The sequence below is a fragment of the Ailuropoda melanoleuca genome, chromosome 5, assembly GCF_002007445.2.
Source record: "Ailuropoda melanoleuca isolate Jingjing chromosome 5, ASM200744v2, whole genome shotgun sequence".
Classification (NCBI taxonomy): domain Eukaryota; kingdom Metazoa; phylum Chordata; class Mammalia; order Carnivora; family Ursidae; genus Ailuropoda; species Ailuropoda melanoleuca.
In genome coordinates, this window is record NC_048222.1 from 13,035,357 (window position 1) to 13,047,892 (window position 12,536).

Sequence of the window (12,536 nt, forward strand, 5' to 3'; positions counted from 1 at the left end):
GGGGCGGCCTCGGCGGGGCTCGTGGAGCCGGCCGGCGCTGCGGCGGGGGCGCTGCCTGAGCCGGGGATCCGCGGGGCTTCGGGGACGGGCGCCCCGGGGGGGTCCCTGCCGCCGCCCCCGGGAGGGCCGAGAGCCCCGCGTGGTGGACACTGCAGCAGACGCCGTACTGAGGCGCCCCGAGCCTGCTCCGCCTGCAGCTCCGTGCGCTTTCGGCACCCGGGCGCCTTGCCCGGGGCACGGGCGGCTGGCGCACCGCGGCGAGCCGGGTGCAGGACTGGCTAGAGGGGTGTGTGTGAGCGTGTTCGATTGGAGATCTGAGCTAAAGCAGAGCCCGGCGGACCAGAGCAGCCATGCTTCCCGGGGTGGGCGTGTTCGGCACCAGCCTCACGGCCCGTGTCATCATCCCGCTGCTGAAAGATGAGGGCTTCGCGGTGAAGGCGCTGTGGGGCCGCACGCAAGAGGAAGCGGAGGAGCTGGCCAAGGAGATGAGCGTCCCCTTCTACACAAGCCGCATTGACGAGGTGCTGCTGCATCAGGACGTGGACTTGGTGTGCATCAACCTGCCGCCGCCCCTCACCAGGCAGATCGCTGTCAAAACCCTGGGTGAGTGATCCCCTCCCCTCTCCCCTCCAGCTCCTTTCCTCCCCTGCTGCTTTTCTGCTCTCGGCCCCTCTGCATCCCAGAGGCTTACGAGGCATCTACTCCGGCCCGGGAACCCGAGATGCCACATGCCCTTCGGAGCTCCCTCCTTCCTCATCCCCGGCCTTCCCTGCCCCTGCGCTGCTTCTCTCCTCCCTTCTGGCACCACCTGGACGCGCCTTCCCACGTGCGTGGCGCCGAGGCTGGAGGAGGCGTGTGTTCCGGGGCTGGCGACGAGGCGGATCGGATGCTGAGGACTGGGCATGAGCCGCTCTCAGGAAGAGAAAACTAAGTCCCCAGCTGTGCCTGTAGTGCCCCGAGTGTGTGCGTGGGTGCGCGCCTGTGAGAGGCGAGTGCGCGCCCAGGATCGCCCGAATCAAGGGCCCCACACGTGTGGCTGGTTTTCCTGGGGGCGGTAGACTACCTGGAGGGTAGCAGCTGTGGCGCCCTGCTAGGCCGTTTGCTTCCTTCTGCTGTTAGTTTGGTGTGGGATTAGACTGTGACGTTCAGCGGGGTATATTCGGCCTTCGCCATGAGCCAGGATGGCGGGAGTGGTTGGCTGGGGGTGGGGGGTGCCCTGGGAGGTCTTCCAGGGGGTCCTGGCTTAGTGACAAACTGGGTTGACAAAAGCAGGGGGATTGAACTGTCGAACGTGGCAGCTCAGGGATTGGCTTCTGCGTGGGTTTGAAATAATAGACCTTAAATTTTTAGGGGATGGGCTCAGTAGTTCCAGAGGCATGGATGCTTTGTGTGGGAAAAGGCCCAACGGCGCCAGTTTCACGTGGGAGCATGCAGTAGTCCCTCCGTAATAACCGGCAGGAAAGTTCCCAGGCCTGATGTTGACAAGCAGGTTGGGAATGAGCTCACCGCCCCTCGCCAGCCGGTCCCCCCACCTAACCCAGGCGGTTTGAACAATCTCAGAGCACAGAGCACTGGCGTCCCTGTCATGCCCAGAGGAAAAAGAAGCGCATATTTTGTCCGTCAGCAGTTCTTGTCTTACCTAAGACAGTCCTAGGAATACTGCTCACTCCTTACTCTCCCAGGAAATGTAACACCCACCCTTGAAAGTTGGAATTTTTATTGATGAGGAAAGAGACAAAGCTTATGGCTCAGGACGCGACATTAGGGAAGAGTTATAGGGCAAGAGCCGGTCAGTACTCTGAAGCCAATCAGTGGTAATTCATGTCATCTTGGAGGGCATGTTTTATATTTTAAATGCGTGAATTTGGGATAGGTGAAATGTACATACATGTTAATTCTATCTTCAGAGACCTATGACCAGAAGGCAGAACTCTTTCTTCCTAGAAAACCATTTTTTATCAGCCCCCTTCTGCTCTTGACTCCAAGAGGGAGCATGATAGAATTCCTAAGGAGGCTGCCCAAGGCTGTCCGTTTTCATGTTGATTTTATCAAGTTTTTCACCTTTGTTGCTGATTTTCTTGGGCCTTGAATTGAAAGTCATTGGGTTCTGACTTTTCCGTTTGATGTAATCTATATATTGGGTTGCTAACGTTTGTGCTTACAGTGGATCTGTGCATACATATTAAGATAGGTTATAACCATCCTGTGGCATAAATCTATTAGAACACTTTGTATCCAACAGGTCTGTCCTCTTCTATAGGGAGCCCATGACTGGTCGTATCAGAAAGACCTTGTAACATTGCTTTTCCCCACTATGACAGCACAGTCCTACAGGACAGCACCGCTAAGGTGTATCTCCAGGAGAATGGCCATTCGGGGAACAAGGATGTAGCTATTTTCTGACCATCTCTTGTACTTTAGCCAAGAAAGCATTTGGGGGGGCTCTGGGTTGGAGAGAAGTGGCACAAATCATACATTTCTGGATACTTTTTATTTTCAAAAATCCCTATGATTTTTTTTTCCCTTGACAAGATTAACACAAGTATCTCTTCAAAACCAAGAGGCTTCTAAAGTGGACCTAGTTTATATTCATGACTAAGGACTGAGGTTTTGTTTATATTTCTGTAGTAAGTCTTGGGCTTTTTTTTTAACTCCTGATTTTGTAGGTAATTTGAGATAGTTTATGATTATAGAAAATGTGGGGGTGTTGAATTTAGATGTGGCTGGACTTTGGTCTCATTCCCCAGTTCCTCTTCATGGAAAATGCCCACAGGTCCCTCTCTTTCACATTGTATCTGAAAGTATGGGGCTGGGTGGTCGCCTTGGTATGCTTTGCTGTCATGGTTACAGGTCCAGCACACAGCACACAACACAGGAAGTGAAACACCCCAAACAGTCATAGAGCTAGTTTGGCCATTGAGGGTTTTAGATGCTGGTGTTTGCCTGGAATAGAAACAAGCCAGTCTTGACTAGTCCCGGTGAACTGCCCGTCTTTTGGCCAAAGCCTGGCCTTTGAGTTGCTTGCCCAGTGATGGCGAGTGGTCTACGGCCCTCCATCCATACTCTTGACAGGTCTCTGCTCTGACAAGGTGAGGGGCTGGTCTGGGGACCATCGAGGAATGACACTTGGAATCAATAGAATCACAGACATCCTCCTTGAATTTCTAAAAATTCCCTTGAAATCCCTCCTTTGGTGAACTAGGCATTTCTCTGTTGTAGAGACTTTATTCAGTTCTTTTGTACAATTTCTACAATGCCCAGGGCTGTCTCTTCTGAAGTTCCTAACATGTGCCAGGCAATGTGGCAGGTGCCGTGTATAAAACACTTCCTTTCACTGTGAGACTGGCTGCCTAGCATAGACGTTAGCCCCATTTTACAAATGAGGCAAACTAAAATTCAGAGGTCTGAGTGGCATTGCTCAGGGATGGATAGCTGGGGAGTTGAACCTACCCTTCTGCCTTCCCAGAGTCCTTTCTTCCTCTTCATCCCCTAAACTTGCTTCTTGGCCTCAGTTCCTTCTCTCAGATCAAAGTAGCTCGGATGAGATCATTGGCGTTCTCCTTTGTTCCTGTTTATTACCCCATGCATGGAAACCGTTCTCTCTTGAATCTGTTCCTTTTTGTCCATCATGACTTCCTCCCTAGAAGGAACGCATCCCCTACCTAGGTCTCTGAGCGAGCTTGCCATCTGCCCCTCCTCACCACTGCCTCTCTCCATCTTCCACACTGCTGCCAACTTTTCCTTGAAGGACCGCAGACTCGATTGTGTCACTGCACCCCCCTTTCATCACTTCTAGGAAGAGTCCCAACTTCTTGGCATGACAGGCAAGGGCTGGCCTGTAATGAGCCTTGCCCAGGCTCCTGTCCTGCTGGCTGTTCTGGAACCCCATGCACTTCAGCTAAACCCAGAACTCCTGGTGCGTCCTCGAACAGACACTGTTTGATTATAGGTCCATGCCTCTGTCCGGAACACTTTCTCCTTGTGTTAGTGAAGGATGCCTGTCCATCCTGCAAGACTCGGCCCCCAAGGTTGCCTCCTCCCTGAAGTCTCCCTCTTTCTCAGTCTTGCCCCTCACATACCCTTCTGTGGTCTCAGCACCAAAGGCTGCTCCCATCTTTTCTTGTACCTGTTGTAGTGCATTTGTGTAAAACTTAAATTTTATGTAGTTATTTTGAATAGGTTATATATTCACGTGGTGTAAATTGTAAATACTATAAAAGTACACAAGGAAGAGTGTCTCCTGGTCCCTGTTCTTCAACTGGAGGCAGTCCCAGTTTTTTTATGTCTCTTTTTTTTTTAAGATTTTTATTTATTTACTTATTTATTTATTTGAGAGAGAGAGCAAGAGAGAGAGCGTGCATGCACAGGCATGAGTGGGGGGAGGGGCATTGGGAGAGAGAGAAGCAGGCTCCCCATTGAACAGGGAGCCCAAAGTGGAAATCAATCCCAGGATCCTAGGATCATGACCTGAGCTGAAAGCAGACGCTTAACCAACTGAACCACCCAGGTGCCCCTTTATGTCTCCTTTTGAAGATTTTTCTAGGTATGTACGGGCCAATATGTGTGTGAGCATTTTTAAAATCTTTTTTACACAGTTGGTAACATCTCATACACACTGTTACATACCTTGCTTTTGTCATGCAAGAGTAGTATCTTGAGAATATGCATATATACTCACATACACATCTATATGTATATAAAAAACAGCATATGGAAAGTATCCATGTTCTTATTTTTTGCTGTATAGTATTTCATTGTGTGGATAAATCAAAATTTATTTACCCAGTTCCCTATCACTCAGCATTGAGGTTGTTCCCAATCTTTTGCTCCTACAAACGTGTAATGAATAACCTAGAACCTGCATCCTTTTGCACACACCCCAATGTGCTTGTAGGGTAAATACGGGAGCTACCGGTCAAAAAGTATGTGCTCATTTCCTTTAACAAAGATGTTGCCAAATTAACTGGCCCCTGAAATGACACTGCCATTTGTCGATTTCCTTGTGTGCCTCGCTCTGCAAGCCCCTTGACTGCCCGGTGCCCAAAGGCAGCCAGGACGGGCTCAACTCACCTTCGTATCCAGAGCAGCACAGCTCCCAGCCTGCCTCTGGGGTCAGTTAAAACCTGTGTCCCATTTGTCCTCCTGCACTCGAGTGTGCAGTGAGCCACCTGCTGCCTCCCTAGGCCCACTCTCGTTCCCTGTCCAGGCTAGTCTCTATACAACAGGAGAGTGGCATATATACACGTCTATGTCGCTATGTTATTCCCTGCTCAGAGGCTCTCAGTGGCTGCCCTGGAACTTGGAGCAACATTCGGTTTTCTTGGCCTACGCTGGCCCTGCCTACCAGTCCCTGTCACCTCTTTGGCGACTGTTTACTCTCTCTGACCCTCCAGCTACTTGGGCCTTTTTACCCAAACACACCAGCCCCTTTCCTGACTTTGGGCCTTTGCAAACTGGCTTTTCCCTCTGTCTAGGGTTCCCCCTCACTCCTCTGAAGGGCTGGCTCGTTCTCACTTTCAAGTTTCAGCTTAGATGTTCTATCAGGAGAGAGACCTTTCTGGTCCTCCCCTCCCAAGCAAAAGTTCTTTTCCCCACTTCTCACACCTCTGCAGCCCCTTCATGTTCTTGGGAGTGCCGTCACTGTTTGTGATGACCTCTTTCATTTCTTTGCTTGTTCTCTTATTTGCTGTTTGTCTCCCCAACTGGAAAGAAAGTTCTTTGAGGTAGGGCCTGTGCCTGCTTTGCTCACCAGGGTGGCCTTACCTCTCCTAGACAGTGCCAGGCGCGGAGTCACCCAGTAGGCACACTATAAATATTTGCTAAATGACGAATGAATGCCTTTCCAATGAATGAATGAATGCTTGGGGAAGGCAAAAGATTATCAACAGGATGGGTCCATCAATCAATAACAGTTTGTCCTGCGTGCAGTAGCCCAGTTGCCTCCCAGACGTTCACATATGGGCTCATCGCCCTGCAGGGTAGGGCGGCCCGGAGCGGGGGAATCTTGTCAAAATGCAGATTCCAGGGCAAGACCCAGGATTTAGAATTTCTCTCCGGCTCCCGGGTGATGTGCCTGCAGTGGCAGCCAGGCACAGAGATGTGATGGCTCTCAGCCTTTGGGAAAACAAGACCAGCTCTGCCGTGAATAATTAACCTGGTGGGGGAACTGTGTTAAAATATCTGTTGCCTTTGTGTGTGATGTGACGACATCTGTTTTCACGTTCCCTGCCCTAGTTTTTGGAGACCGGAGTGTTGGGAGACTGGAGTGCAGACTTTCTGGGGGAAGCCTCTCTGCAGGAGGGCAGGCTCCTTTGGGATGGAGAATAAGGCTGGGGAGTTCCTGTGAGCTTTGACTGTGCTCATAGATCTTGCCCCGACTTGTTTGACACCCTCAGCCGAGGACTGGAAGCATCGTGCCCTTTCCTGCCCTACTGCAGAGTGTCCGCGCTGCCCATGGTGGAGAAGAGCTGCTGGAACAGGGGGAGAACCAGGAGGAAGCAGGGCTGGGCGGGCGTGGTGGCCACACAGGCAGAGATAGGGCTGGAGACGATCAAATGTCCTTTCTGGACTTGGTAGTAACCACTCTGGAATCCCAGTTCCCCCTTGACATCGCTTCTGGATGTATTTCTCCCTGAAGACTGTGTGGAAGAGACAGTTGGGTTTTTTTCTCTCTCCGGGTTTCTGCGGCTGAGCCCTGAGTGAGATGGTTTTGGTCTATCAGCTTGGTGTAGGTTTGAGGAAGCCCTGGAGCATTATGTAAATGGAAGAAATGACTGTGTACTGTTAGGAAAATTCAAGCATCACCAATCTCATTTCATCTAACTGAAATTAGGTGCAGTTGAGTGATTATTTTGTTGATGGTATCTGGCTTGGAAAATGTACGAGTGAGAAGAAGCCATATGAAGAGATTGGACATTTTTGATCCTGAAACTGGGGAAGAACCAAAAAAAAATGGTGGAAGTAGGGGCGCCTGGGTGGTACAGCTGGTTAAACGTCTGCTTTTGGCTCGGGTCATGATCTCAGGGTTCTGGGATCGAGCCCCACACTGGGCTCCCTGCTTGGCAGGGAGCCTGCTTCTCCCTCTGCCTTTGCCCCTCCCCCTGCTCGTGCTCGCGCTCGCTCTCTCGAATAACTAAAATCTTAAAAAAAAAATGGTGGAAGTAAATAACATGTTTTAAGGGGTTCACCAAGAGAGAAATACACTAGCAATTAGTTATATATTTTCATTCAGGGTAGTCAAGGCCCATCACTATAGACGACGCTGTGATTCGCAGAATTGCTGATGATAGAAAAGGTTGTCAGGTCACAACGGTAACCATCCCCGCTGAGCCTCAGTCTTCCAATCGATAAAATGGAGTTAAAGATGCTATGATACAATGTTGGTATGACAGTTAAAATGAGCAGGGTGTGTAAAGACTTGGCCACCACCCCTCCCCCGGAGCTGCCTGTATAAGTTCAATAAATATTATTCTGGTTCACCTTGAGGTGATCAGTTCTTCAGCCTGTTCCGAATGGTACTTTTGAAGATTCGTTTTTCATATTTTTTAAAGAGGTGATTCCCTTCTGCCAGATTTAGAAAATATAGTTAAAAGTTTTCTTTAAATTTTTATTTATTTACTTATTTATTTAAAGATTTATTTATCTAGAGAGAGAAAATGGGGCAGGGGCAAAGAGAGAGGGAGAAAGAGTCTCAAGCAGACTGTGCTGAGCGTGGAGCCCGACGTGGGGCTCGATCCCATGCCCCTGAGATCATGACCTGAGCCGAAATCAAGACTCGGATGCTTAACCCACTGAGCCAACCAGGCGCCGCCCCCCCTTATAAATTTTTATTTTTTAAAGGGAATGTGCATAAGTCAAGCTTCGGATATGGGATTTGCTGAGAATCCTGTACTTGGTTCACGGATACATGATCTAGAAGGTGCCGTTGGTGTTCCCAGGAACGGACTGTGCTCCTGTGAGGATTTATCATCAGCTGTGAGAAGGATGCGGGGTGCCCCATGGAACTCAGGGGCCTCTGTAGGTGCCTGGAAAGTCTGAACTAGAATTTTATCATTCTGTGCTATTCTCCCCGTGTGTGGGCCGGATCACCCATCCCTCTTTAGACCAGGGCCCGTGTGCTGGACAGAACCAATACAAATATTACTGGTTTAGCCCCCCCCACCCAGCCCCCACTCCCAGTTGCTCCTGCTTGTGTCTGATGCTTTCTCCCGGCTCAGTCTTTCTGGAGGTTATCTGGTAACATGGGGGGGTCCATCACAAAATACTGTGGGGACCCTGCAGTGTGGGAAGTGGGGCTGGAGGGATTAGGAGTGGTTATCCCCAGGGGGCGGCACTCCCACAAAAGGCACTAATGATGAGAACCCAGACTTGGTTGAAGATTTTATACATGTAGACCTTTCTTGATTTTGTAGGTTCTTTATCCACTGTCTTCAAACACATTTGACATTTTGCCACGTTTATAGTGACCACAGTAAAACAGTGGAAAGAAAAGATGTATGTGACGATAAAATGATGCCAACCTTGTCGTCATTATTATTACATTTAGGGTGTCTCTGTTGGTAAAATATGGGATGGGAAAGCAGATACACGTAACTGGCTCTGTGGAGTTTTATGGTCCAGTCCCTCCTGCTTGGTGGGTGCCAACCGAGGACCGCGGTGACGCACAGACCCTTTGTGCACAAGCGTCAGGGTAGGGCCTTCAAGGAGTCAGGAGTCAGGAAAAAGGTCCTGGGGAAGAGGAATTTCTATCTTCAGATGGCCTTTACACTGAAAACTGCAACATCAACCCTTCCCTAGGTCTCCAGCCTGCTGGCCTGCCTTGAAAATTCTGGACTTGCGTGTCCCCCTACTTGCATGAGCCAATTCCTTAAGCCTACCTTGCTTTCACTGGCCTGCCCATGGTCTCTCTCCCCCTCCCTCCCCCTCTCTTCCCCTCTCTACCTCTCTCCCCCATGCCCCTCTCCCTTTCCCTTCCCTCTCCATTTCTCTCCTCTGTCCTCTCCCCTTCTTTCTCCTTCCTTCTCCTCTCTCCCTCTCCTCCTCTGCCCCCGTCTCCCTCCCTTTTGCACCCTCTCCCTCCCTTAACCCTCTCTCTCCTCCTCTCTCCCCCTTCCTCTTCTATCTCTCCCTCTGCCCCCTCCTCTTCCCTCCCTTCCCCCCGCCTCCCTCTTTCTCCTTCTCTTTCAACCTCTCTCTCTCCCTTTCTCTCTCCCTCTCCCCACACATCTACCCACCCACCACTCCCTACTGGTTCAGTTTCTCTGGAGAACCCTGACGAATCCACATTTTGCCTGGATCAAGTCCATCTGGCCAGGCAAGCTAGGCAGTGACGAACCTGACAGGCGTGTCACACAGGTGTGGGTCTGGCAAGACTTGTTGGTGTGGAAGCCGCTCCCTTGAGTTCAGCTGGTGAGTGTGGGTGCCTAGGAGAGCATTCTCTGAGCATCTTCCTCTAAAGCAGGAAGACCTTGAAGGCCAAAGATCTTTTGGGTTCAGACTCAACCAAGGTGGATGTCGGGGGATAAAGCTTTAAAATCCTCACTGCTGAGACCCACCTGGACCCCTTACCGTGACCAATTCTGCATCTGTCAACAGGGCTTTGGGGAAGCTGGCTTCTCAGTTTTAAGCAAGCCTGGGACGCCTTGGAGTTTAGACTTCCCTTGAGAATTGTTAATGCCCTGTGGAATATTAAAAAATGCAGAAAAAATAACTTTACATTAAAATGATATGACTTGTTTTTTAAATTTCTAATTTCCAACTCTAATAGCTTTTATGGTACTGAGGGGCTCTGTTAGCTAGCATAATACGCATACACGGAAGCCATCGAGGTTTGAAGCCCCAATTAAGTTGGTTTGTAGCTTTAGCATTGCTTTTTTTGCCTTATTGAGATAAACTGTATGTATTGTAAGTTTACCCATGGAGATTCAATGATTTCTAGAAAATGTATACAGTTGTGTAAAAAGTTTTAGAATACTTCCAACATCCCCAAAGGTTTCCTCCTGCCTGTTTGCAGCCAGCCCCCGTTCCTGTGCCAAGCCCCAGGCCACCATGCATGTGATCTGTCCCTATCGTTTTGCTTTTCCTAGAAATCTCATATAAGTGAAATCCTACGATCTGTGGTCTTTAGTTCCTGGCTTCTTTCACTTAGCGTGTTTCTGATGTTCATTCACATCACTGCATCTGTCGGAAAGTCATTCCTTTTTTTGCCCCGTAATATTTCATTGTATGGATATACCACAGTGTATCCGTTCACCATTTGATGGATGTTTGTATTGTTTCCAGTTTTTAGCCGTTATGAATAATGCTGCTGTGAACATTTACATCCAGGTCTTTTGTAGACCCATGCTTTCACTTCTCTTGGATCGATCTCTAAGAGTGAGCTTGCTGGGTTGTATGGTATGCATATATTTACCTTTTTAACAGACTGCCAAACTGCTTTCTGAAGGAGCTGTACCCGTCCAACTCTTGGTTTCGGCTTGGGTGGTGATATCAGGGTCAAGCTCAGTGCTGAGTCTGCTTGAGACTCTGCCACTCTCTCCCTCTGCCCCTCCCCCTGCTTGCACACTCCCTCTCTTTCTCTCTCAAATAAATAAATCCCAAAAAAAATTGTCTGAAGTAGTTGTACCATTATATATTCCTAACACCTACGTAGGAATATTCTAATATCTCTACACCATCACTGACATTTGGTATTGTCAGCCTTTTTTTTCTTTTTTTAAGATTTTATTTATTTATTTGAGACACAGAGGAAAAAAAACACAAGTGAGGGGGAGGGGCAGAGGGAGAAGCAGACTCCCTGTTGAGCAGGGAGCCCGTTGGGGGCTTGATCCCAGGACCCTGGGATCATCACCTGAGCCAAAGGCAGACGCTTAACCGACTGAGCCACCCAGGTGCCCCATTGTCAGCCTTTTTGAGTATAGCCATTATTATAGTGTGTTGTGTGATCTCGTTATGATTTTGACCTGCATTTCCCTAATGACTAATGGTATAGAGCACCTTGTCATATGCTTCTTAGCCAGTCATATATCTTCAAATTTTTTGAGCAGTTTTAAATTGGGTTGTCTTCTTATTACTGAGTTGTGAGCATTGATTTTGTGATTTTGTTGTGTTGTTCAGTTAGGGGTAGATTTTTGGGTTTTCAAAGACTTCCCTTTATTTTTTATTTTGGAACTAGATGCAGCTGAACAAATTCTCCAGCCCAAGTAAAATTAGCTTTGCCAAATGTTCATTGAAATGGTTCATTATTTAGAAAAGCGAGACGGCCTTGTGAGCGGATACTGACGTCTCTCAGGCACCAGCATTGCCCCAGGCCCGATAATGCATGGAACATTCTTTATGGGACATTTCCAATTTGAAGATTATCGAGGTGGCCCAGGACCTTTCAGTCACTTATTCTGCCCAGTGTCTGGAGAATGTTTCTCTTCATTTCTTTTTAATTAGTAAATGTGTTTGAATGCCTGTAGCACTGTGTTGGCTGTGGTAGCAATGCCCCAGATAGTAAGATATGGTCTGTGGTCTTTGTTCTTGACACACGATAAGCATATGCAAACACACAACAATGCAATAAAGTATACGGTTCAGTCCAGAGTGAATTATGATACTGTAAGGCCAGGAAGTATTTGCTTAGGGCAATGAATAACCCCAAAATATCAGTATTGGATTATGGGTCAGTCACCTGGGAAGCTTCCCCATGCCAATCCACACAGGGCACTAAAACGAAGGAGAAAAAATGGAAAAAAACAAAACAACAACAACAAATGAAACAGAATTCCCCTCACAAAAAGTGAATGAGAGACTTGCACAAAAGTGAGATCTGGACAGGGCTTCTGCTAGTAAGTGGTGAATTATTGCTATGGTGTCTTCTAGAAGGGCTGGATCTAGAGGCTGGTTAAAAAGTTCACTGCTGAGCTTTTGTTTTGCTGACTGGGGAACTTGGGTTTGAGGTTAGAGATAAAATGCACAGGGCCTGTGAGGATAGGCCACGCTGGTCCCCAGGGCCCTTCTCCTCAGGCAGCACGAGTCCCTGAGGAGGTGGCCCTGCAGATAATGGATCCTGCCTGAAAGCTGAGGGAAGAGAATTCTGAGGGCCTGGAAGGTTCAGGAAGACCTTCTGGAGGAGGTGGGGCTTATACTGGATCCAGAAGGGGGAGGGGGTCAGGGTTAAATAATTATAAAGGAAGATATAGAAAGTTCTATGATATAAAATCCTTTTCAATGAACCAGCTGGTTCTGGAGGAACCAATTTTCTGAGGAAAATTATGTTTCCTATGACTGACCACTTAGGACACAGAGTAGTTTAAGAATGTCCAAAATTAAAAAAAATTTTTTTTGTTCTAAATTTTTTTCTTTTTTTTTGCTTGCAGATCACCTCAGACCCCATCAGCAGTAAGTTCTGCTTAAATCTTTCTCTCCCCTCAATTCCAAATGGTGACAGTCACAGATGACACAGCTCTGGGGTAGGCGAAAGAAACAGCTTGCAGGATCATTGGAAAGAACCCCCTTGAGAGGAGCACAAATGGCCGCCTTATAGGGTGTGA

The 12,536-nt window shown here is 48.5% G+C and overlaps 1 protein-coding gene across 2 annotated transcripts in view; it reads left to right on the plus strand.

The window, feature by feature from the left end:
* The first annotated feature begins 6 nt into the window (after window positions 1-6).
* The window catches only part of GFOD1 (glucose-fructose oxidoreductase domain containing 1), a 107,528-nt gene continuing 94,998 nt past the window's right edge, over window positions 7-12,536 (plus strand). The window contains exons 1-2 of one of the 2 annotated variants that reach the window (XM_034660315.1): window positions 512-603; window positions 12,363-12,384. Coding sequence is in view for 1 of the 2 variants with exons in the window: in XM_002917604.4 (XP_002917650.1) it covers window positions 351-603 (253 nt within the window). In the remaining variant the exon portion in view is untranslated. Of the gene's footprint in view, window positions 604-12,362; window positions 12,385-12,536 lie in introns of both variants that reach the window. The other variant, XM_002917604.4, reaches the window with a different exon arrangement.